Here is a 21,209-nt window from a genome sequence, read left to right as displayed (position 1 = left end):
CAGACAAGACACAATTGTTAATCTATCATTAATTTATTTAAAAACAAAATCTAATAATGCCAATTGTGCTTTGCTCGGAGAAAGCAAGAACAAAAAAAAGTGACACTTTTTGTTTTTTTAGTAGCTGGTGATTCTTCTTCTAGTAGCGACAAGTCCTCCGCTCTTGTGTTGTTGTTTTTAAAATTACAATCTACAGTGTTCTTTTGGATTCTCACACCAAATAATCTTTGTTAACATGCACAAGAACAGAACAAATAAAACCACAACCAAAGAACACTACAGTGTATTAAAAAGGCACCTGCTCCCCAGAAACAGGCTTTTTTTCTTTTAATCCTACAAAGTTACATAGTTGTAGAGGGACGTTGTTAATGCAGCTTCAGTAGCAATGAGTCTCAACAATAATCCCAACGAGCAGTTCATACAAACTGTATCACGCGTGTACCGACTCCATCGAGTACTCTACAATATCACATTAACCTTTTCGGGGGACAGATGGGATACATTCAAGAGGTAAACAAATTTAAACTTCATCTCCGACGACAACTATCCTTCTCTGCAACATAACTGTAAAATACAATTCTCAGGTTAAGTGGAGTTCACATTGAAATGTCGATGATTCAAGGCGACCAGAGGAAACATGCAGTACAGTACATAGTGTGTTGTTTTTTTTATGTTGGCGGAGGGGGGGGGTCCCTCAGCATGGGGACTTCAACAAACAGATTGTGGGCTCAGAAATGCTTTGTATGTAAATCAAATCCCTTTGATCACACTCACATTTAAATGACATACATTTCTGTTCTTCAACATGCTGCGGGCATCGTTCACCGGTCGTCCACAAGTTTCCATTTCAGGGTTATTTTGTACATAGATTTGAAAGACTGCACGAAAATATGCAGGTTTATATTATTAAATTAAGCGATATGTTGACAAAAAGCATTTAAGTTAATTGTAACAAGCAGTGTTGTTGATCACTGTCAACAAGTCTTTCAGTATAAATATTCATTTAAATGTTTACAACCAGACACCCAATGCCCATTTACTTTTATTGCCCCGACAGATCAAGAATGTTGATTTCTAACATTCACTTCATCTTCTTCACATTATCAATCTGAGAACATGTTGTCAGCATCTCCTCGAATACTCGATAGAAAATGTATCACACTTTTGTTTACCCTTTCCAAACACATTCCTTCTTTTGTCTTCCATCAGTTGGTGTGCACTTATACACACCAACATTACCTTAGACGTACATTTATGTTCACCGCTAAAGGTCTTTAGATTTTAAATAACACACGTAAGACAAGGCCTAAATATTGATGTTGTGTTATCTTGCAGTAAAAATGAAAAATGGTAAATGTTAAATGCACAAAAACCAGTGCAGTAAGATTTCACTATCAGGTTTGAATGTTTTTTTGTCTGCTTTTGATTTTCATGATTAATATTCTGTTGCCACAGCATTTCTACTGCCAACCTGTCTGACACCATTTGTTTTTTTACATGTGCGTTTTGGATCATAAACTGAAATTATCAGCGTTTTTAGACTGATTTCATGAGAGTAACGCAGTGGTGCTGAAAGTTTAAAGTGAAGCACTGAACCAAGAGAAATTAATAATAGATAAACCTGACAGTTAAGGACTATTATTTCATTTTCAGTAATCTGCATTTATAAGTATACAAAAGGAGAACGACGCCCTCTCCTTTTTTCACCAGTGCACCAGAGACACTATCTTCCAAACATTTAGAGACATTATCTTTTGTTTTTATGGACTACACAGTGGATATGTACCGTTCATTTTTTTTAAATTTTTTTTTTATACCCACACTATGCAGCTCCTTTGTTTTGCAAATGCCCATCCATTGGAGCAAAACTGCTCTCTCAGCAGTTATGCTTTTATAAAGTGTGTTCATAATATAGGAAAAAGTGGCGGTGAACCCAAATCTCTGCTTTCCCTGAAAGGCATGACCTAAGAGTTTTCTGAGCTTGTTGCATTTGAACCTAAGTGGATGTGATGGCTGGTATTACGTATTCTAGGTGCTCTGTAACATTGATCAACAGGTGATAAAGCTGTTATGCAACGAGATCAAAGTTACTTTTCATCTAAAACCCATGACGAAAAGTGTGACTGAATGCACTTAGAAGTTAGTGGTTTGAATGCACTGGAGATGCTTGTGATTTTAGGCTTCAGGTACATGTTGTGTTTAACAGGTAGATATTTTAGCACGGCCGAACTGATTTGCTGTTTATATCTTTGAATATCTTAAACCAGTACCGGTGGAGTATAATTGATCAAAGCTGTCTATAAGGAGGATTAGATTAGACATTTAATTTAGCAAATGAAAATTTGGATATGCATTTGCAGGGACAAATCTTTCTATCTAATGTTCCTACATTATTAACGTTGTAGGAACGCACTACTCTTGCTCTTGTGGCCTATGTACAGGGATTTGTTTTCAAAATTAGCCTTTTATCAAACTACATTATGACACGTTTTCTACTGTATGATAGTGGAGTGCACTGGAGAGAATACAGCAGTTTTACAAACAAGCAGAATTAACATAAAAATGCCTTTGTTGTTTGTATTTACAAATATTTTCGATGCATATTTTGCTTGTTTACTTGCAGCTTGCTTTGTTCGGATTGCTGTAAAAGTGATTCTTATTTACTAACCTGCTTGAGTATATTCTCAGATTAAGTTTAAAATTTGAATCATAGTAAAACCTCATGACTTCACTGGCAAAGTTCACAAAGAGACGACGATCCCTAGAGGTACTTCTTCAAAGAACAACATATGTTTTTTTATCAGCTGCACAGTTCTAAGACAGGAAGTCAGAGACTGGAACAAAAAGGGAAGACTGGCTTCAAGTCTCTTCCGGCTAACAGCTAACAGTTAGCGGCTGTTACATGAAGGCACTTCCTGGTAAAGCTTTCCACAGAGTAGCACCTGGGATTGTTTAGAAGTAACCAGTAGAAGCCCTTTATTGGAAGGAGCCTGGGGTCTCAGCTGGGCTGAAAGGTGTGTCGGTCACAGCAGGGTGAAACCCAAGATGTACTGCAGGAGTTTGTTCCGATTAGCCTGAGGTAGAAAGGTGCTGCTCAGCTCCAGAGTCGTCACCTGGTTCTCTCTTCTCTGCTTCAGGACCTGCAGGAGATCACAACACAAGGCAAACTCAACTCCAGTCGGAGGAACCCTGAACCCTACTTTATTTCAATAACTAATCAACATATCATGTGTTCATAACCACTCTTACCCCGAGCTCTTTGAATGTCTTCACTGTGTTCTTAACCAGGTAATGAGTTGCACTTTCACCTGGAAAAAAAACAATATTGTACTAGTTAGTTCATAGTTAATCTTCAGAAGCCATTTTTGGTCTGAGATATAAGATAAATCTAGTTCCAGCACATTTATTCCAGTAACTGTTGTGGTCCAACAATGATTTTTCTGTATATCATAAAAGGATAAAGCATGGAGTAATTACGCAGGGCCCTTTATTTGTTGAATTTTAAATAAGTCCTTTAAATAATTCCTAAAGCGTACAGTTCAGCATGTGGGGAAATATTGCGGTACTACCATAAGCAGCCACTCCTCTCTCTGTGCGGGTGAGCAGGTATCTGAAGAGCCTCTGGGTGTACTCAGACTCGGCCATTGGCTGACTCAGACTGTGGACAAAGATTGCAGCGCCGCTGTAGGCCTCCAGCACCGGGCTGACAAGTCGCTGTAGGAAGACGAAGAACTCCTGGTGCTCTGCGGAAACGCTCACCTAAAGACGGGGAGATGGATGTCAATGACTCAGTGTTGCCTGATAAAACTTGAAAACAGATCTAGATGTTGGTGCCATGCTGGTGGTTCTATGGGCTTTAATAAAATAGTCTTTTGAGATAAGCATCACTAAAGTAGACCTTTAGGTAGCGATCTCGCTGCTCCTCTCCAAAGTCACTGTCCTCGTCCTCCTCGTCGCTCCTCCAGGAAAGGGGCTCTGGGAACTTTTTGGGCCACGGTTCCTCTGTGGGACTGGGACTCAGTTCTTCCTGGTCCTCCTGTCAAACACACACAAATCACAGTAGACCATCTGGGCCTTGAAAAGTCCCACCACATCTTACACATACAGTAAGAAATTATAGTTAACCACGCTTCCCAAGATGTTAATCATTCATGAGTCTACTTTCAGTATTAGTCACAGTGGTTACATTCATTTTTAGCAGTGAGGCTTGTAACTGACCTCTGCTACGTAGAGAACTCCATATTGGATCAGCCGGGACACTGCATCGTGAAACACCTGGTAAATAGTCTGACAGGGCTGTGAGACAGAGAGGAGGAGAGGGAGAGGCACTGTGAACCATGCAACGAGCCACGAGGAGTCTCATTTGAAATCTGTTTAAATACTCAACAGCATCAAAAATGTCCTCTTGCTACTTGCTGGACTAATTTTTTACAGTGCAAAGTGTAGAACGATGGTGTCAATGTGCAGGACTTACCGGTGCCACTGACACCTCATTGATAAGAAAGTGAGAGAGCCCGGCGGCCTTGCGGATGAGTCTCTCCTGACTGAGAGGGAGGCTGCTGGGACCATCAGGCGGTTGATCGGACTCTGATTCCGCGACCAGCTCTCGCTGCAGTGACAGGATGCTGCAGGCTGGAGACATATCATACAGTAAAGATATAGGCCCGGGAAAACAAGCGTCCGACTGATGACATTTATAACGTCAACGGCAAACACAACAACAACATTCTCTTGGCTCAACATACCGATGATTGCATCGGAAATAAAGACATGGAAAAGGCCATTGCTGTAAAAGTTGAGCTCAAAAAGCGCTGGTACAGTTTGGCTGGGTGCGATGGTGAACTCTCCGTTGCGATTTGCACTGCTGGTTACATTGACGCAGTTTCCCAGCAGGTGGAGGGCACGCATGACCACATCCTCTGAGTTCCCCGAAAAGCCCAGATCAAAGTCCCGCGACAGGATCTCCTCCTTCATGTTGAAGAAGTCTTCCACCAGCTTGGACAGCACCACCCCCTGGAGCAGAGAGGAGGTAAGAACACAATCTCAAAAAAAATAAACGGGGGATCATTGGCGACTCCATAATGTAATCAAAGCCAGGATTCAGAATGCTAGACTGGCCTTTTCCTCAGAACAGACAATTTCAGTAATTGTTTACCACTGCAACCCACTTACATCAGTGTGCCTGCAGAGGGCAGCGGCTCACCACTAATGTACAGAAGAGCAAGATCTCTAACAGAGAGGGGCATTCATTACTATCATGCAGAGGTATGTGACATTTGGATCACCTTGGTGGAAGAGACGATGATGGGCAAGAGTAGGATGAACAGGAGGAAACGAGAAAAAAAAAAAAAAAAAAAAGAACAGAGGAGTAATAGAAAAAGAGAGGAGGGCACAGTATACCCTGGGTAAGGACCGAGAGGAGACATGAAAAGCCAGACTTACCTGTCTGTGTCTGTACAGCAGCAGACAGGCTACAATGTGGGTGGACATGATCGCTGATGACTTATTAGCCGCTGTGAGAGAAGACATAAAGAGGTTGTGATGAGAACACAACAGACAAATATACCAATATCCTCTATAAATATGTATTTTTTTATTCTCAAGATTCAAGATTCTTCTGTCTGATTTTGGTGAGGGTTATGACAACAACTGAATAAGTATGTACAGATGGAACTTGTCAGTTAACCCATGTTGGAACACACATTTTAAATATTAAACATAGGATTAAAAAGATCCTAAAGAGTTGATTACATTAATAAGATATTAGGCAGAAAGAGAAAATAATGTAGTGCGTGTGTGTGTGTGCGCACATGCCCGAGGACAAGGGTTACTAGTGGTCATTTTGAGCATAGCTCAGGTTTAGAGGTGTAAAGCATGTGTGAGCAGTGGTACTGCGTTCCTCCCCTCCTCAGCTTCTCTTCCCTCCCCTTCACCCTATTGGCTGAAAACAACATGCCATCCAGCTGGAGGCTTTGTGATTGGCTGAGAGAGAAACACAAATGGCCTAGCTAGGAGAATGCAGCTGAATGAGCTGGGGAGAACCGGTTTCTGTAGTGCCCCCGCGGTAAAAAAAAAAAAAAGCCCAGAGTGATGTGAAGCGGATGGACTGATGCTGTGATGTTTTGGATTTCAATTAATGGAGGCAGCATGATGGATAGTATTTCATGTGTGCAGCCTTAGCTCCAGCAAGCAGGTGCACTCTTAACACAGGGTGAAAAAGGAGAATGATGTGCAGAAGAAGAAGAAGAAGACAAAAGAGGAATGCATAATGAAGCAGCAAACGCGTGCTCCAGTATTTTAAAGAAATGAGATGCGATCGTGCCATAACAGATGTAGCTGAACGTGCTTTCAACACGATGGCATTCACAGGTCGCTGTCTTTCTATACAAACAAACTAAAAATCCAAATCCAAAAGTTACACCGAGACTCTGAAGTAAACAGCTTTAGTTAAACTGGAGAGCCTTGGTGAGGCAGATGATGATCTTTGAAGTTATACGTAACAGGGCCATTGTTATGGTGTAGTAAATCCAATGGCGGAGGGGTTGTGAGTTTCTTACTGAAGAGGACGTGCTTGGCGAGGTTGTTAATAAGTTGTCGTCTTAAAATGTCATTGGGCAGCTCTCTGTTCAGCTGCTCCTCTTCCTGTCCCTCAAACAGCTGAGCATCAGGTCTGGAACAACAACAACAACAACAACAACAACTCAACTTGTAAATATAAAGATGGAAAATTGTCTTGTAATGTCAGCTTGATATAGTATGCATTCACCAGTTCATTTCACAAATGTGTTTACTTCTCCATCATTAAATAGGTAATTATAATACGTTACCAATATAAGTCGTCATATAATATTTAGAGGATTAGTTTAGACTTACATGAGACATGACTGTAAATGTCTGCCCAGTGTACTACTTTTCTGCGTAACAGCTTTATGCTGCAAACAAACGGCCCCTTGTGTTTTGAATAAACACTAATCTGAACTGAAGTAAGCTTAATATCTTACAAAATGTGATCGTTCAATTACCGTTACCCTCCTGAACATGTGGTTCTTTCTGCTCACTTTTACTTTTATTTCCAGGCTATTGCAGAGTCGTTACATGTCTATCAAAGTCAGGATAGGCTACTATTCAGCATGTGGGTGTTACTATACATGCTGTAGGGCACTTCTTCTGAAATACTATTTGCCATTTGTGTTTTCAAATCGGCTCCGCTGGCTTTAGTTCTGAACTCGGGACTGCAGACCAGCTGGGATGGAGCGCTGCTGCCTTTGTTGATGTACTGTCAATGTCACTTTAATTTTGAAGGGACAGCGCTGAACTGAAGTGACCCCTGACAATGCTAACTTGAGTGCTGTGCTCAGATAACAGACCGTGCTGTGAGGAAGCAGGAGGGAGAAGTCAAGCGAGCTGGGACACGAGGGTTCGTAATATTACAGGTGGGAATGTGGGGCAGCTGGTTTATGGTCAGAGGATATATAGTATAGTATATAACTGATTGTGAGAGTGGGACGTGTGTGTGTTTGCCCTTACTGTGCAGAAATAATGATGGGCATCAAGGTGTGCTCCAGGGACACCGACGGTGGAATATGGCGGCTTCTCTGGGAGTCGAGGTACTCCTGCATCAGACACACGAGACATACAAACATTTTAAATACTTTCCAGTTTAAACTTTATGTAAGCCACGTTCATTCATTTTTCATTTAATATTCTCAGTTTTTTTTCCAATGAATATGTTGAGAAACTAAAAGAAAGCATGAGCTTTAAAACTGAAATGGTCTCTAGTTATAGCTCCACATGTGGCCACAACAGCTGATGTGAACATGCGGTCGGTCACCTTTAGGGAGAAGGGCTGGTTGAAGTCAACTCGGACGCAACCATAGTTCTTCCTCAGCATCCTGAACACTCCACATGCTATTCCCCACAAACTCTCATTCTGCTTCGGTTTGCCCTGGTGGGAAGAAGGAGTTCAGAAGGTTACTTAACGTAGACAATCATAACAACATATTCTAGTTATCCCACCGCTACCCACCACTAGCCAAATACGATAACATCTATTCCGTTTCTTTGAATGAAAGAAGTACACATGAACAACAGACGTCCACCGAGCACTTACCAGCTGCTCGCTATTGTAGTTGCCTTCAAGAATACGATCATAGGAAATGCCAACTGGCACCACCAGCACGTCAGGGATCGACCCGGTGCACATTGTGTCTACCACGATGGACAGCATGCCAGCACGCGCTGTAGACGGCTTACCGCTGCGGGAGCGGGTGCCCTCCAGGTAGACCTCCAAAAACTGATGCTGACGCAACAACTCCTCTGTATACTGAAGGAAGATTGATGAAACACAGAGAAGAAGAAATGTTCAGGTGAGAATGGTGGGATGAAGTTGAACGGTTAAAAGGTGACACTGGATGTCAAAAGTGAGACAAATGTGCATCCGCTGTGTGTAAAGGTCATAATACTTTTGATGTAACGTTTTTGACATTCAGCGGAACAACATTGACTCCATTACAAGGTGGAAGACGAGTCAAGTGAGTGCTGTGAAGCTGCTGCGTGTGCAGCCTGAGTACGTGTTAGAGGTGGGTGGTGGTCGCCAACAGTTTGACCCCCAAACACACCGCAGGGAACTGGGCACATGCCAAGGCCACCATTTTGTGTAACAGTATCCACCAGAGTACAGTATGTGAACAGCGGTCTCTTGCTATGTGGACACTTTTGAGAGGAGAAGCTTTGTTCGGATATTGACTCCGTCCTTTTCACAGCTAACTCTAAAAGGCCAGACGTCCAGAATTAGAGCAGCACATGGCTTTTGTCTTTATTAACCTCTGCCTGCATGTGAGCGACACAGGCAGGCCAGATTAAAATTCTTCTACCAAATGTAAGCACCGTGTCCATTTGTAAACTCTGTTTGGTGGGATGTGTTGTGTACTATTGGAGAAACAAAGGGATTACATGTAGGTCATGCTTTAGAGCAGTTGCTCATGTCTTAAACTGATACCTCTTCTCTTATGGGCACAATACACGACCTGGGTTGCTTTCAGTACTCACAACATGCACATTAACAGCAATTCCTCAACTATGAAACTGGTACAAGTAAATCCACTAAAGCAGCTTTGCTGTTTTCCATTAGTCACCAATGAGAGTGTGTCTAAGTATGTTAGAAGATGTATAAACCTACTTACAGAGAAAAACTGACAGCGTATGAGTTGGATCTACGTCAGTGAAGTGAAGAAAAGCAGCACAACTCATCTTTGCTTCACAGCAGAAGTTGTAGAGAAGTCTACAGAAGTTGCACTATTAAAGGATAGTAGTAGTAGTGTCTAAGTAACTTATTTTAAAAGGTAATAGGCAGAGACTGATGGTACATTTGAAGCTTTGATTAAAGTTTACGAAAGAAGCGTTGAATCACCATATTTTATGACGTCATCACTCACAAAAAAATGGAAAAAATATGATTTTGTGCTGTTAAACTGCTAGACCAGCGCTTCAGTACCAGTGCGACCGGTGGGAGAGCAAAGAGCTTCTGACTGTAGGGAAAGTCTTGTTTTTTTTTAAAAGGTTAAACACCATCAAATATGGATTAAAGCAGAATATTCTGTTGGATAAGAACATGTTGTGAATTTAGGAAATTATTTCGTCCATCTCTTTGCAAAACATTTTTACATTTGAACGCTCTGGAGTTATTGGAAATGTTTAGCTCACACAGGTCCTACAAAGCCACCGCTGCAATCTAATTCTACACAAAGTATAATACTTATTCTAATAATAATAGTTTAGCCTAGTCTTTATCTGCAACTGTGCAGATAAAGATTAAACTGAATAAATAGTTTCAAAAGTTTTTGATTCAGACTTTGAATATCAGCATTATGAATGAATCTTCAAAACGTCAAACTATTGAGTACAGGCCTACAGAGAGAGAACACAGGCTAACATTATGTAACAGAAGCTTTTAAGTGCCTCTGCCCATCACTCAGGAATGAAAAGAGCACACGGAGCAGAAGCATGAAGACAGCATGCAGTTATATAATAAAGCACACACACACAGAAGTGAATTTGATAACCAACCTTTACTGCAAGAGATAAATAGACTCTTGGGACTTACTGCATGTAAGAGTGATCTGTACAAAACGTCCTTCTTTCCATTCCCCGTTTCCTCCATTTTCCGTCGTATGAAAAATCCTCCAAGTTTACGGATAAGCGTGCTGAAAAGAAAAGAACGTTCGATCACGAGGCTTCAACCCTGAGCTTTCTACAAGAGCAGCAGCAGCAGCGTGCTTATCATTATCAGTTGGCTAGAACAATGTGATAGTCCAGTAATTACAACAGGCCAATTATTTAGATTATGGCGTATCCGTGATTAAATAGTATAATATAATTCTCTTTAAAACATGTGATTATTGGGAGTATTGTTGACACACACATGTATGTGCAGAACCCATCGTCTGTGTTTAACTCTTCTTTAAAAACAGATTTCACTTCTTCATTTCCTTCATGTTTCCTCGTCTGTATCACTAGGTGTGTTCCTGTTCTCAGTAAACATGGCTCAGGTTGGTACTTTTGGAGGGTCTATATATCATAGGCATCGATGTACTTTAGAAGATCTGTTTTGGAACCTCAAATATCATTTGACTCAGATTATAACAACACATCTTCACCTCCTTTAGTCAGCCTGGCTTCCCGGATATTAATGTTCCCTCAATGTAAACTCAGTGTCGACCTTTAGTTTCACTCTTTGGAATCAGTTTTAATTCCTCTCTGATCCATTTCCAAGGAATTCCCTTTCGTGTTATATCAAACGGATCTCTGTGTTCTCACTTACAGAGAGCAAACATAAACACCTTCTTTCCAGATCAAACGTGACGCGAGGCTTCTTTTACCTGAGGATAGGAATGCTTAGGTTGTTTCCAGCAGCAATGTGAGGGGCTTTGATGTTGTGACAGAACAGGATCAAGGTGATGAGCAGGTAGTCAATGTGCGATTTGTGAACAGGGAGGAAGACCATTGGCACATTTTGCTGTAAAGACAAAACGGAGATGATTTTTAAATAAACACATTTCTGAGTGCAGATGGAACAGAACTCCAGTTTAATGTAAAAGCAACATTTTATCTTCTAATTTGATATAATGTCTACAGTATCTACAATCTCCATTTACAATGCACCCCTCAGAAATGTATTGTGATGATCAATATTTGTGTAATGCCTCTGGAGACACTGTATGTCTTGTGGAGAAGGTCATGTTGTGACTGTGTAGTTCATTATATTTGTGCGTGTACTTTCTGCTGACCTCAGTAGCAGCCTTCTTGACCATTTCCAGCTGACCCTTGTGGATCTGGATGCTCCAGAAGAAACCATTAAAGAGCCTCAGGAGGACCCACCCCGTCAGCCTGAGTAACAAGAAGAGGTGTGAGAAGATGTGGAGCAGGAACAAAGAGTCCAAAACTTGAGCTGTAGCAGAATCTAGTCTATTTAAGTGTAACGTGACATAACGTAAGGGTACTTTTCTAAGGTTTTGTTAATGTGTTAGAATATCAATCAATGACTGAAAAGCAAGAGCGCTGAGATTTCAGGTACACAGCATGTACCTGATGAAGGCCGGTGAAATGTTGGCCACCATCTCCTGAAGGAAGGCCCTGGCTTTCTGCTTCACTTTACTGATTGCTTTGTGCTCCTGGCCCGGCTGGCTGGCTGCAGCGTCCAAATCTGTGGCTACCTCCACAATAGAACTCTCCACCCTGCCATGCACCACAGCACACAGCAAACATAAGCGGACACAAACACAAAATGTTGCGACAAATGTGTCGCGTTGCGTCGGGCGTTACCTGCTGTTGTTGAGCACGTTGTCCACTACGTTCCTGGTGAACATGTCCTTGTTGACGTCTCTCTCCATGACAAACAGCACGTAACTCAGCCTGCGCGCCAGCCATCCCCGCTGTCTGCAGCAAGACACATCAACACACGAAACTAACAACGCCATCTTGTCCATATTGACTTCAGCTCATCTCGACTCTGAGATGCTAATGCAATGCTGAATAAATACAATAAAAGAATATAAACTTATTTCATCTTTTTCTGTGCTTTTTGGAGCATGACGGCAATCGGCCTTCACTTAGGTACGTCTATGCAAAGGGTTGCCTTGGACTTTGAAAATGCAAAGAATCACACCAAGCTCATATTTATACCGTTTGGTGGTTGAGCTTTCAAGACGTCTTAAATTCAGTCACTGGATGCATGTGTTCGGTGTCCGCTGACAAACATTTTAAATTATTCAACCGTCTACCTTTCCACTGTTTCATAGATCGGCCCTCTTGACTTAAAGCCGTGTATTAGGAGGGCCAGCGTCTGTCTGCACTGTATTGATTGTACTATACAGGAGGAGTTAGAGCTCTTGCTCTTGTTGCATTAAATGGTCATCAGAAGCCAAAACAGCCACGTGAAAGCCGACCAGCTCGCCATGTAGTTTCAGAAGTTGAATATGTTCCTCTTGCCTGGCCAATGGCCCGCTCAGAGTAAAATACGGCGGAAAGAAGTGATACCATAATGGAGTAGGTTCTGCTTTGTTTACCTGGTGTGGGTCTCATTAATGTAGATGACGTTGCGTAGTCCCAGAGATGGAATACTGGGGTTGAACAGTTTCTCCTGGGACCAAGACAATAATGAGGATTATCGTGAGGAAGACAGCATCCACATAACTTCAACTAAGAGCCTTAAAGACAGCCATGGGTTGCACGGAAGGTATATAGTATTTCATTTAGCTGTCTTTGACGAGTACTTGGCTCAGACTGGAATCCAGGTGAGCATCTTTACAGAGCGAAACAAGCTAGTCACCAATGTGTCGTCGTGTGTACTTTATCAGACCGGCCTCAGTGACACAAAGTCAGTCTGCCCTGATGTGGTTTGATATTTACACAGTATTTCATTGGCTCGTCACATGTTATTGACTCTCTATGCTCAAACCAGTGCTTCACACATTGTTTTGAAAGAAATATGTTGAGAATGTTTGTTGTCCGCTGCTACAAATGGAATGTTAATTTGGATATAGAGAAGATGTCACGGTTGATTTCACATAAAAACAATACATTTTAATGTTCGATGGATTTCTAGTGTCTTCAAACAGCCCCAAGAAATTGTTTTTGGCAAGAGCTGTACCCTGCATATTGATAATTTCTCCTTTAGTTATAAATATGTATGATTATATATAATTACCCAGCTCTGTGGTGTACAGGAGTGACAGCAGCGGCCCACAAAGGGCCTCTTTCTGTTCAGCAGGCCCTCCTTCCACGTGCTGGCAACACAGCGCAGGACCGAGGGGCTGGTGCTGCGGTCCTTTAAGAGACATCCACACAGAACAATCACTGAAGGTGCCGAGACGAGACCAAACTAATAAGATCGGACAAGATGTGTAATGCTGATCCTACTGCATAATTATGAAGATAAAAGTGATGGTCTGTGGTTTACCGAGTCATCGTTGGGATGTTTCCAGCGGTTACACCACTGCTCTCCATTGTTCACTTGCAGCAACAAACCATCTGACAGCTCCATGTTCTCCGCCGTCCTTTTCTCTCCCTCCAGATCACACACCACTAGCTGGCAAGCTGGAAAGACACAAGGATATCACATGGTTACATTTTTAATTATATTAATGCAGCCCACACTCCTGGCAATATACGAGTTTCCATTTTCTGAGTAAGAGCCTGTTAATTAAGCTTACTTAGACAATATCGTAATTCACAGATCATACGTCAGATAGACCACACGAGCATCTGAACAAGAAACTACTGGCACACAAAAGGAAGATTATTGTAGATTAAAAACTTAAATTACAGCACATTGTTAATTAAATTTAAATATTTATTTTGAAGATGAACTACAGTTCTTGTGAGTCTTAGATATACTGTACATGTATATTCACGTTGTCACTTACTGGAATACAGAATAGTAGATACATATATTAGCTTTGAATATCAGAAAATACTTGCAGCTAATTCGTAAAAGAAACCTTCAATGCAAAACTATTTTGCAACAATAGGACAGCATCAGATTTCTATAATACAAAGATATCCTGACTGGTGTATCTCCACACGTTTGTGTGTATTAGCACCGGGCATGAAACAGGTGTTACCAGCCTCGCTCCAACATAACCAGAGAAACCAGCTGGATGAAATAGCTAAAATAAAACGTGGGCTCCTCCAAAACGATGCATCACCCTGCTAGTATGAGTTTGGTTCACATGACACCCGTTTGCTCCAGAGGAAGAGAAATATCAGGGTTACATTGTTACACTTGTATTATGCAATACACGCCCAAACACCTGAGACTGGAGGACCTCTGGGACCAACCAGGTGACAGTCACTGCTTAAAAGAAAAGCATATCGTGCAAATCAAATGGCTGGGTTTATTTACCCCTCCTTCACGCACACTCCAATACCATGTGCTAATTTGCTTAAGTCTATAATTTACCTGTCACACTTCCCCTAGAAAGCCATTTTAAAAACTGGTACGTCAGAGTTCACAAGTGGGGCAAAGAGCCACACACGCTTCATACATCAAACACGTGACTGAAGTTGTGCTGCTCTACGATACAACACGTGAGGGAAACCTATAACACTAGTCAGAGGGTGAGTCACTATTGTTTTCACTGTAGCTCTAAAAATATCTGTTGCAGGTATGTTAACAACTACATCCTTATTTAAAATAACACTTATCTACCTTTAATGTGTGCTTACTCAATACAGCTATGACAAAGGGTTTCTTCAGACCTATTTGTTGTGTACTGCACACCTACCAGTCGAGTATCTCTAAATAGCCTCTGAAAGTTTTTAACAAGATTATTTACTTGGATAAAGGCTGTGGCCAGAGGACACCGTAACAGCTTTAGTCGATACGGAAATAGCAAAAACTTGGAGTATGATAATTGCCAAAGAAAGGTACTTATAAAGGATTAAACTCTACAATTTTAACTACTTAAAATAAGTGTTTGAATCAAAATTAACACAGGACAAGACTATATCTAAAATACTTTGTGTTTTAGATGCTGTATTCTGGATATTATGTGAGGATTAAAACACTGTACAACAACACTTTGTTTTTGTTAATGACCAAATCACACATGTTCTCATACTTTTCTGGTTACTGCCTTGCTAAACCTTTTACTACAATGGAGGTGTGCAGGGTCTGGGCCCCAAATACCTACAAATTAAAAACTTTCTCTGCCCGTTTTCGCAATTGTTAATTTCAACAACAAAATACAGAGCGCATGTAAAGTCCAAAGCCCTGGAGAAACACGGACAAAGTACAAAGATTACAAAAGGTAATAAACAGAAAAACACCATGGCCTCCGACTTGTTTGCGAGACACTTTATGAATAATTGCTTTCACACTAAACATTGTATAGTATGTGTGTAGGTTAAGGGACAGTCACGTGTAGGGGCAGCTCCATCTTTCTGTGAATAATATTAAGACTTCCTGCCTAGTCCATCAGTGGCCCTGTGAGCCATTATCTTGCTGTGGTGTTAGTAGGTGATATGCACACTGATGAGGGTTTTCAAAAGGGGTCAATGACCGAGAGTACTCCACTTGATGCAGTGACTTTGTTGGAATCAAACAAAGAAGTTGAAGAATGAGGAGCTTGGCAGATTAGGTGACAGGTGAATGTAGCCAGAAGGAAACACAGTGTTTCCATGAACGTTCATCTATTGGCTAATGCAGAGTAATAAGGCTACATTGTTATTTTGCTAGTCTTCTAATGAAAATAAAACTCTTATGAGATATCCATCTTATCATCCAAATTATATCCCATCACGAAGTGTGTCCACATGATAAGAAATGAGATGATATATGTTGCCATTTCTTAAGGATTAACAGTATTTTATATTTATCCATCCATATCAGCCAAAATAACAAACATGACAATTCTACAATCTTCTAATCATCACACTGACCTAGACACATACCAGCATTGTCGTGGGAGACAGCCGATCACACTCTATTCATCTTATGGAGGTCAAAACCCTCTTTTTCATAAACACTGTACACGACGAGGTTAATCCTCCTCCAAACATGCTCCAACCTGTCCACCGTAAGCAGGTCAAACGGGAGAAGTCTCCAGTGTGACAGATGGGGCTGTGCAGATAACTAGCAGGGCAGACAACAATGGCACACAACAGGGCAGCCCGGTGTCTGGTTCGGCTACAAAGTAACGTTAAAATTAAACACCATGAATTGTGCAGTCTCAGCCACCGTCTTTTGGCGATTTTGCATCGCATGCTGCCGAGCCTCACGTGGCCAACCTGACGTTAGGGTTTAAAGGAATAAATGTAGTTTACGGAAGATACGTTCATGAGAGATTACATTATATTGTGTGACCGAAGAAGGCACAAGGTTGGAAATTACAAATGGTCCTCTTGAACTCAATGTCAATGTAAAGTTAACCGGCTGACGTCAGGTTACACCACTTAAAATCGGCTTAAATGTGATGTAGCATTAGCCGGTCACAAGCGTGTCAACGGCGTCGTGTAAGCTAAATGGTACAACGCAGTTGTTTCCATGACAATACGGTAGACGGTTACATAGCCCCGACCGTTAGCCCTTTAGCCAGGCTCGTGAGGACGACAATTTGCCTTACCTTGAATGTTGTGTTACGCTGACTCATATCTCAAAAATTAAAGAAAGTCGTCGACAAAAATCTGCAGCCAAGCCGTTTTGGTTTCCTCGGTGCCTTTGTGCCTCCCTACAGGAGCTCCTGCACGCTCTCCTTCATAAGACTGGCACGGCACGGCACGGCTCTGACAGACAGAAATGTGTCACAGAGAGGAAGGAGCGCTGTTATTTCAGTACAGCGGCGACCTGCCTGAGGTGTAGTTCTGCCCGCAGCCAGGAGGGGGCAGCACGGCGCCAATGTGATCACTATGCATTTGTTTCCCACCATTCATTCATTTTATCAGCTGCAACCTATAAACTACCTGCAAGCATAGATAATATAAAACAGGCTGCGACCCTTCAAGTACTATACTATACTATTCTACACTTAAAAAATATCACATAAGCATGTACAGCAAATTACATTTGCACAAAGAATAAACGTTTTATAAATTAGAAAAACATGGATGTAGTGCGCCCTCTAGTGGTTGGATATTTTTAATATATTTTATTGGAGCGTACCACTTGTGCTATGATCAGGGGGGAACGATAACTGCACTTAGTGTCACTTTAAATGTATATTAACTATATATACGACATTAAATGTCCCACTTTTAAAATAACTTTGGTCAAATTACTATAACTACCGAATATTTAGCTATATTTACGGTTTTCTGACAATTAGCCGCAGTTGGGTGACCCATGACGACATTTAAAATGGTATGGACTAGCTCGTCCTATTTCCTTCGTTTCTTCCAAGCTAGTAGCAGCCATGAGGTAAGCAGGACATTTGACATTGAAATACGTGTATTTATTCTATGTAAACATTTAATAGGGTGGTTGCCTGTGTTATTTAAGACCAGTTGATAGACTTTAATGATGTTCGACATGAGTAAAGTCTCTTATTTCTACCAGAATGCACGTAGCGTTAGCATGGGGCCTACGTTGGTGAGCTAAGTTAGCCGCATAACTACTACATGTTACTGAAACACCACAGAGTCTTAGCGGCTGATCAGCACGCAACAGTGCAAGTATTTAGCGTCTGTGTCAATGATATTCGAACTATCCGATCAATGGTGTCTGTGAAATTAAGTAAACGAGCCATTATACAACACATTTTAGGATGGGTGCTCTTTTCCTATCGGTGGCGTGCACGCGAGTAGCTGGCAGCTGATCAATTGGTGCTCTTTTTCTTTATTAAACCAGTTTGAACCTGTTGGTTTGGTCAAGTCACTTTTCAATGTGTTCTTAGTAAAAAAGAAGAAAAGAACCGTCTCTCTATGATAAAATTAGATGAGTATAGACTGTTGTGGTCAGATTCATCTTTATTCCATAAGCACAGTGACACAGGTGGTAGTGTTTGGTCACTAAACAACTGTTTTACGGTAGAAGTACTTTATACCTTGATTTGGGAATTATGAGAATACTTGTGTTTTGTGTGTATCTTGTTTGATTCTTTTTTTTTTTTTTTTTGTATGTGCTTCTATTTGTAATCCAGGTTTAGAAAAGTTCACTTTTACTAGCAGTAACAGGGTTAATAAAGTATTGAGCTATTAAATGTAATATACCTAAGGTGGCCTATTATTTCTCGATTGGTAATTTCAGTCAATACAAGATCAAATAGACATCAATGCTAAGAGTTGTTTGAGTTTAAATTCATAGTTAATCCTAAAGGCCCCTTAGCACTGTATGCGTCTGATATCCTGCAAAACTAATATGCCAACATGCTCCAGGCTCCAGAAGCGCTTGGCGTCCAGCGTTTTGCGCTGTGGCAAGAAGAAGGTGTGGTTGGACCCAAATGAGACCAATGAGATTGCCAATGCCAATTCTCGTGAGTTATTTACTTTGCATTGGAGAGCTCTATCTGTCCTCTGTAGATTTGTGTGGTGTGAGCTTCATAGGCCAGCACCTTTATTGCATTTTATTTGTACCACAGGCCAGCAGATCCGAAAACTGGTGAAGGATGGACTGATCATCAGAAAGCCTGTGACGGTTCATTCCCGTGCGCGCTGCCGCAAGAACACGTTGGCACGCCGCAAGGGGCGTCACATGGGTTATGGTGGGTAACGTCCATCTCCTTTTCCTCATTTTGTTCACACGCATCACTTTAATTTCCCAAGTTTATTTTGAGGAAAAAGCATGAAATTGTAAACCGTATGGAATCCTGCAAATGGCAGTTGTTTGGTTTTGATATGAAGACAATTTGACACACTGCCATTTTATAGATTTCATGATAACGTATAATTAATTTTCCTCCTGCCCAGGTAAGAGAAAGGGTACAGCCAATGCTCGTATGCCAGAGAAGCTTTCCTGGATGCGCCGCATGAGAATCCTGCGTCGTCTTCTTCGTCGCTACAGGGAGTCCAAGAAAATTGACAGGCACATGTAAGTGTGAATCTCAGCGCTCATTGCTGGTGAATATGCCAGTGTAGTTTAAACTCCTACTCCAGGAAGAGGCATCTTACTTTGAGACGCTCCTGAGGTATTTTATTTCTGTTTCCTCCAGGTACCACAGTCTCTATCTGAGGGCCAAGGGTAATGTCTTCAAGAACAAACGCATCCTGATGGAGCACATCCACAAGCTGAAGGCAGATAAGGCTCGCAAGAAGCTGTTATGGTAAGTTGCTCTTTTTCGTTGTTTTTTTTCTAGAAGTGTCCATGTACGACACTTTTCCATTAGCTCAAGGTGTTGCTGTCAACTAAATTCTCTTCTGTCTCCTCCTTCTTTTACCCTCCAGTGACCAGGCTGAGGCTCGTCGTTCAAAGACAAAGGAGGCCCGCAAGCGCAGAGAAGAGCGTCTCTTGGCCAAAAAAGAAGAGATGATCAAGGCCTTCGCCAAGGAGGACGAAACTGCAAAGAAGTGAATTTAGATCGAAAGTTTTTCTTGTCGGATTCTACTTTTCTTGCTAATAAATTTGGATAAAAGTGTCATTGTCAGTTTGGTTATTGTCTGCCGGTTTTGGTGTTAAATATGAGTTCATGTTGGGAGACACAAAGTAAAGTTCAGGAGCAAGTGATTACTTCAAAGCAGTAATTGTTGACTTATTATAAAACATTTTTTTTTTTTTCCAGAATGACATGCATACATAGTATGATCATTGTGTTCATATGGCTTAAGTTAAGAAAAGACTATTCTGCATTTTTGTGTTCTCAACAGTCCAGCAAGTGGCAGCAGAGCACCAGTATCAAGTTGTTCTCTACATCAGACATCTTCATTCATTGCAATCATCCAGATGTTTAAAACACTAAAATATAGCTGCAGATTAAATAGTGGCTCACACCATCTATTTTGCTACTCATCCCAGAGGCTGAATCGGTTTAATCCACAATATTCAATCACATTTTAGTTCAATTACAGCAGACTGATGTAAGACTCAAAAACAGGCAGTTTCCATATAGCGCAAGTCATTTTATTGCAATATCTGCACAGAAAAAGCTACCTAAATATATATTCAAAAATCTAACCTAAATAAGCAAACATCTAGAATAATTAAACGATACTACTACTAAATAAAATAACTAAATACGAACATCAAATTAATAGCTCCTACATAATTGATTGAACAAAGTGCTGCAGCATTTTTATGCATGATGTGTTACGTGTGTGTGTCAAACAGGAATTGTCCAAATGCTTTTTCTTTTTTAAATGCCTCGACACATTCTAGGTCGCCCTCTGCCTGTGTGTGTTTGGTTGCCAGTCTTAATGTGTCGGTGATGATCATTTCATCCATGACTTATCAATTTACAACTAACTGTGAGCAATCATTTTCAATCAGTCACTATGAATTCAGCTCCTTTTGATTGCAGTTGACATTGGTGCAAAACTTCAGAGACGGATGGAGAACACAACAGACTTTTGACTTTTCAGTGTGGACAATTAGATACCGCTGTTTGTTCATATAGATGAACCCAAACAATGATAAACTACTTAGTTTTATGAATAAATTATGCAGGAGTTAATTATTTTCTCTGAAGGCAAGTCACAAACAACTGTATCACAAGTTCGTACAAACGCTGGCCACGCTCCAGCTTACAACCACTCGCAGCCACATTAGACCTCAGCTGCTGACGTTCCAGTCAAGTCATTTCTACTTCCTGCTCGGGCCTTGATGGATTCCTTCTTGCTTGCTCCCTTGAGAAGGAATGACTGAAGTGTTTGCAGACGCAGCAGTCGCTAACCAGGACAGACGGGCAGCTGCGTCTGTCTGTGTTTCTAAGAAAGACCTCCGGGATGCTCCTCAGGTGGATTCAAAGCAGATGTTATTCAGCAGGATCTTATGTGTGTGGCACCGGTGTTTGACTTTCAATTAATTTTTCCTATGGATGGAAGGATATATCAATGACATACTCTAGTCGGGAATCTAGAAATAAATAATTCACAACTTTTTAGGCTTTTGGACTAAGAAGTCAAGTGTTGACCCTCTTACATTTTCTCCCAGAACTTGCCCCAGAGAGTTCACTTCCTGCTCACTGGCAGATGTTTAACTTGTTTTAAATCTGGTTTGTAGTATCCTCTGCTCTTATCATGCACCATCACGCATAAACAATGAGACACCCAAGCTTTAGAGGCTG

The 21,209-nt window shown here is 41.2% G+C and overlaps 2 protein-coding genes across 4 annotated transcripts; one reads left to right on the top strand and one right to left on the bottom strand.

Moving 5' to 3' along the window:
* Nucleotides 1-17: 17 nt before the first annotated feature.
* gpam (glycerol-3-phosphate acyltransferase, mitochondrial) lies at nt 18-16,831 on the bottom strand. Of its 3 annotated transcripts, none has more exons than XM_031843390.1 (21): nt 16,623-16,831; nt 13,457-13,593; nt 13,205-13,324; nt 12,564-12,637; nt 11,821-11,934; nt 11,584-11,733; nt 11,286-11,385; nt 10,878-11,014; nt 10,103-10,202; nt 8,111-8,323; nt 7,832-7,945; nt 7,528-7,613; nt 6,558-6,682; nt 5,443-5,513; nt 4,746-5,013; nt 4,475-4,632; nt 4,219-4,296; nt 3,899-4,036; nt 3,570-3,759; nt 3,250-3,308; nt 18-3,140 (listed from the first exon to the last, which is right to left on the bottom strand). In XM_031843390.1, exons 2-21 carry the CDS (start codon nt 13,538-13,540, stop codon nt 3,024-3,026), a joined length of 2,496 nt encoding a protein of 831 aa, XP_031699250.1. In that variant the 5' UTR covers nt 13,541-13,593; nt 16,623-16,831; the 3' UTR covers nt 18-3,023. The 3 variants fall into 3 exon arrangements, with proteins under 3 accessions (XP_031699250.1, XP_031699251.1, XP_031699252.1); XM_031843391.1 differs by having other exon boundaries at nt 6,558-6,679; XM_031843392.1 differs by having other exon boundaries at nt 6,558-6,670.
* Nucleotides 16,832-17,347: 516 nt separating this feature from the next.
* Nucleotides 17,348-19,568, top strand: LOC116381433 (60S ribosomal protein L19). Its single transcript, XM_031843586.1, has 6 exons — nt 17,348-17,413; nt 18,370-18,467; nt 18,573-18,695; nt 18,901-19,021; nt 19,143-19,253; nt 19,375-19,568. The coding sequence occupies exons 1-6, from the start codon at nt 17,409-17,411 to the stop codon at nt 19,499-19,501; spliced, it is 585 nt and encodes a 194-aa protein (XP_031699446.1). The 5' UTR covers nt 17,348-17,408; the 3' UTR covers nt 19,502-19,568.
* Nucleotides 19,569-21,209: the final 1,641 nt, after the last annotated feature.

Source organism: Anarrhichthys ocellatus, unplaced genomic scaffold (genome assembly GCF_004355925.1).
Source record: "Anarrhichthys ocellatus isolate YVR2014 unplaced genomic scaffold, GSC_Weel_1.0 scaffold4, whole genome shotgun sequence".
Lineage (NCBI taxonomy): Eukaryota > Metazoa > Chordata > Actinopteri > Perciformes > Anarhichadidae > Anarrhichthys > Anarrhichthys ocellatus.
Note: the sequence above shows the minus strand (reverse complement) of the source record. Positions and strands in the feature narration are given on the sequence as shown.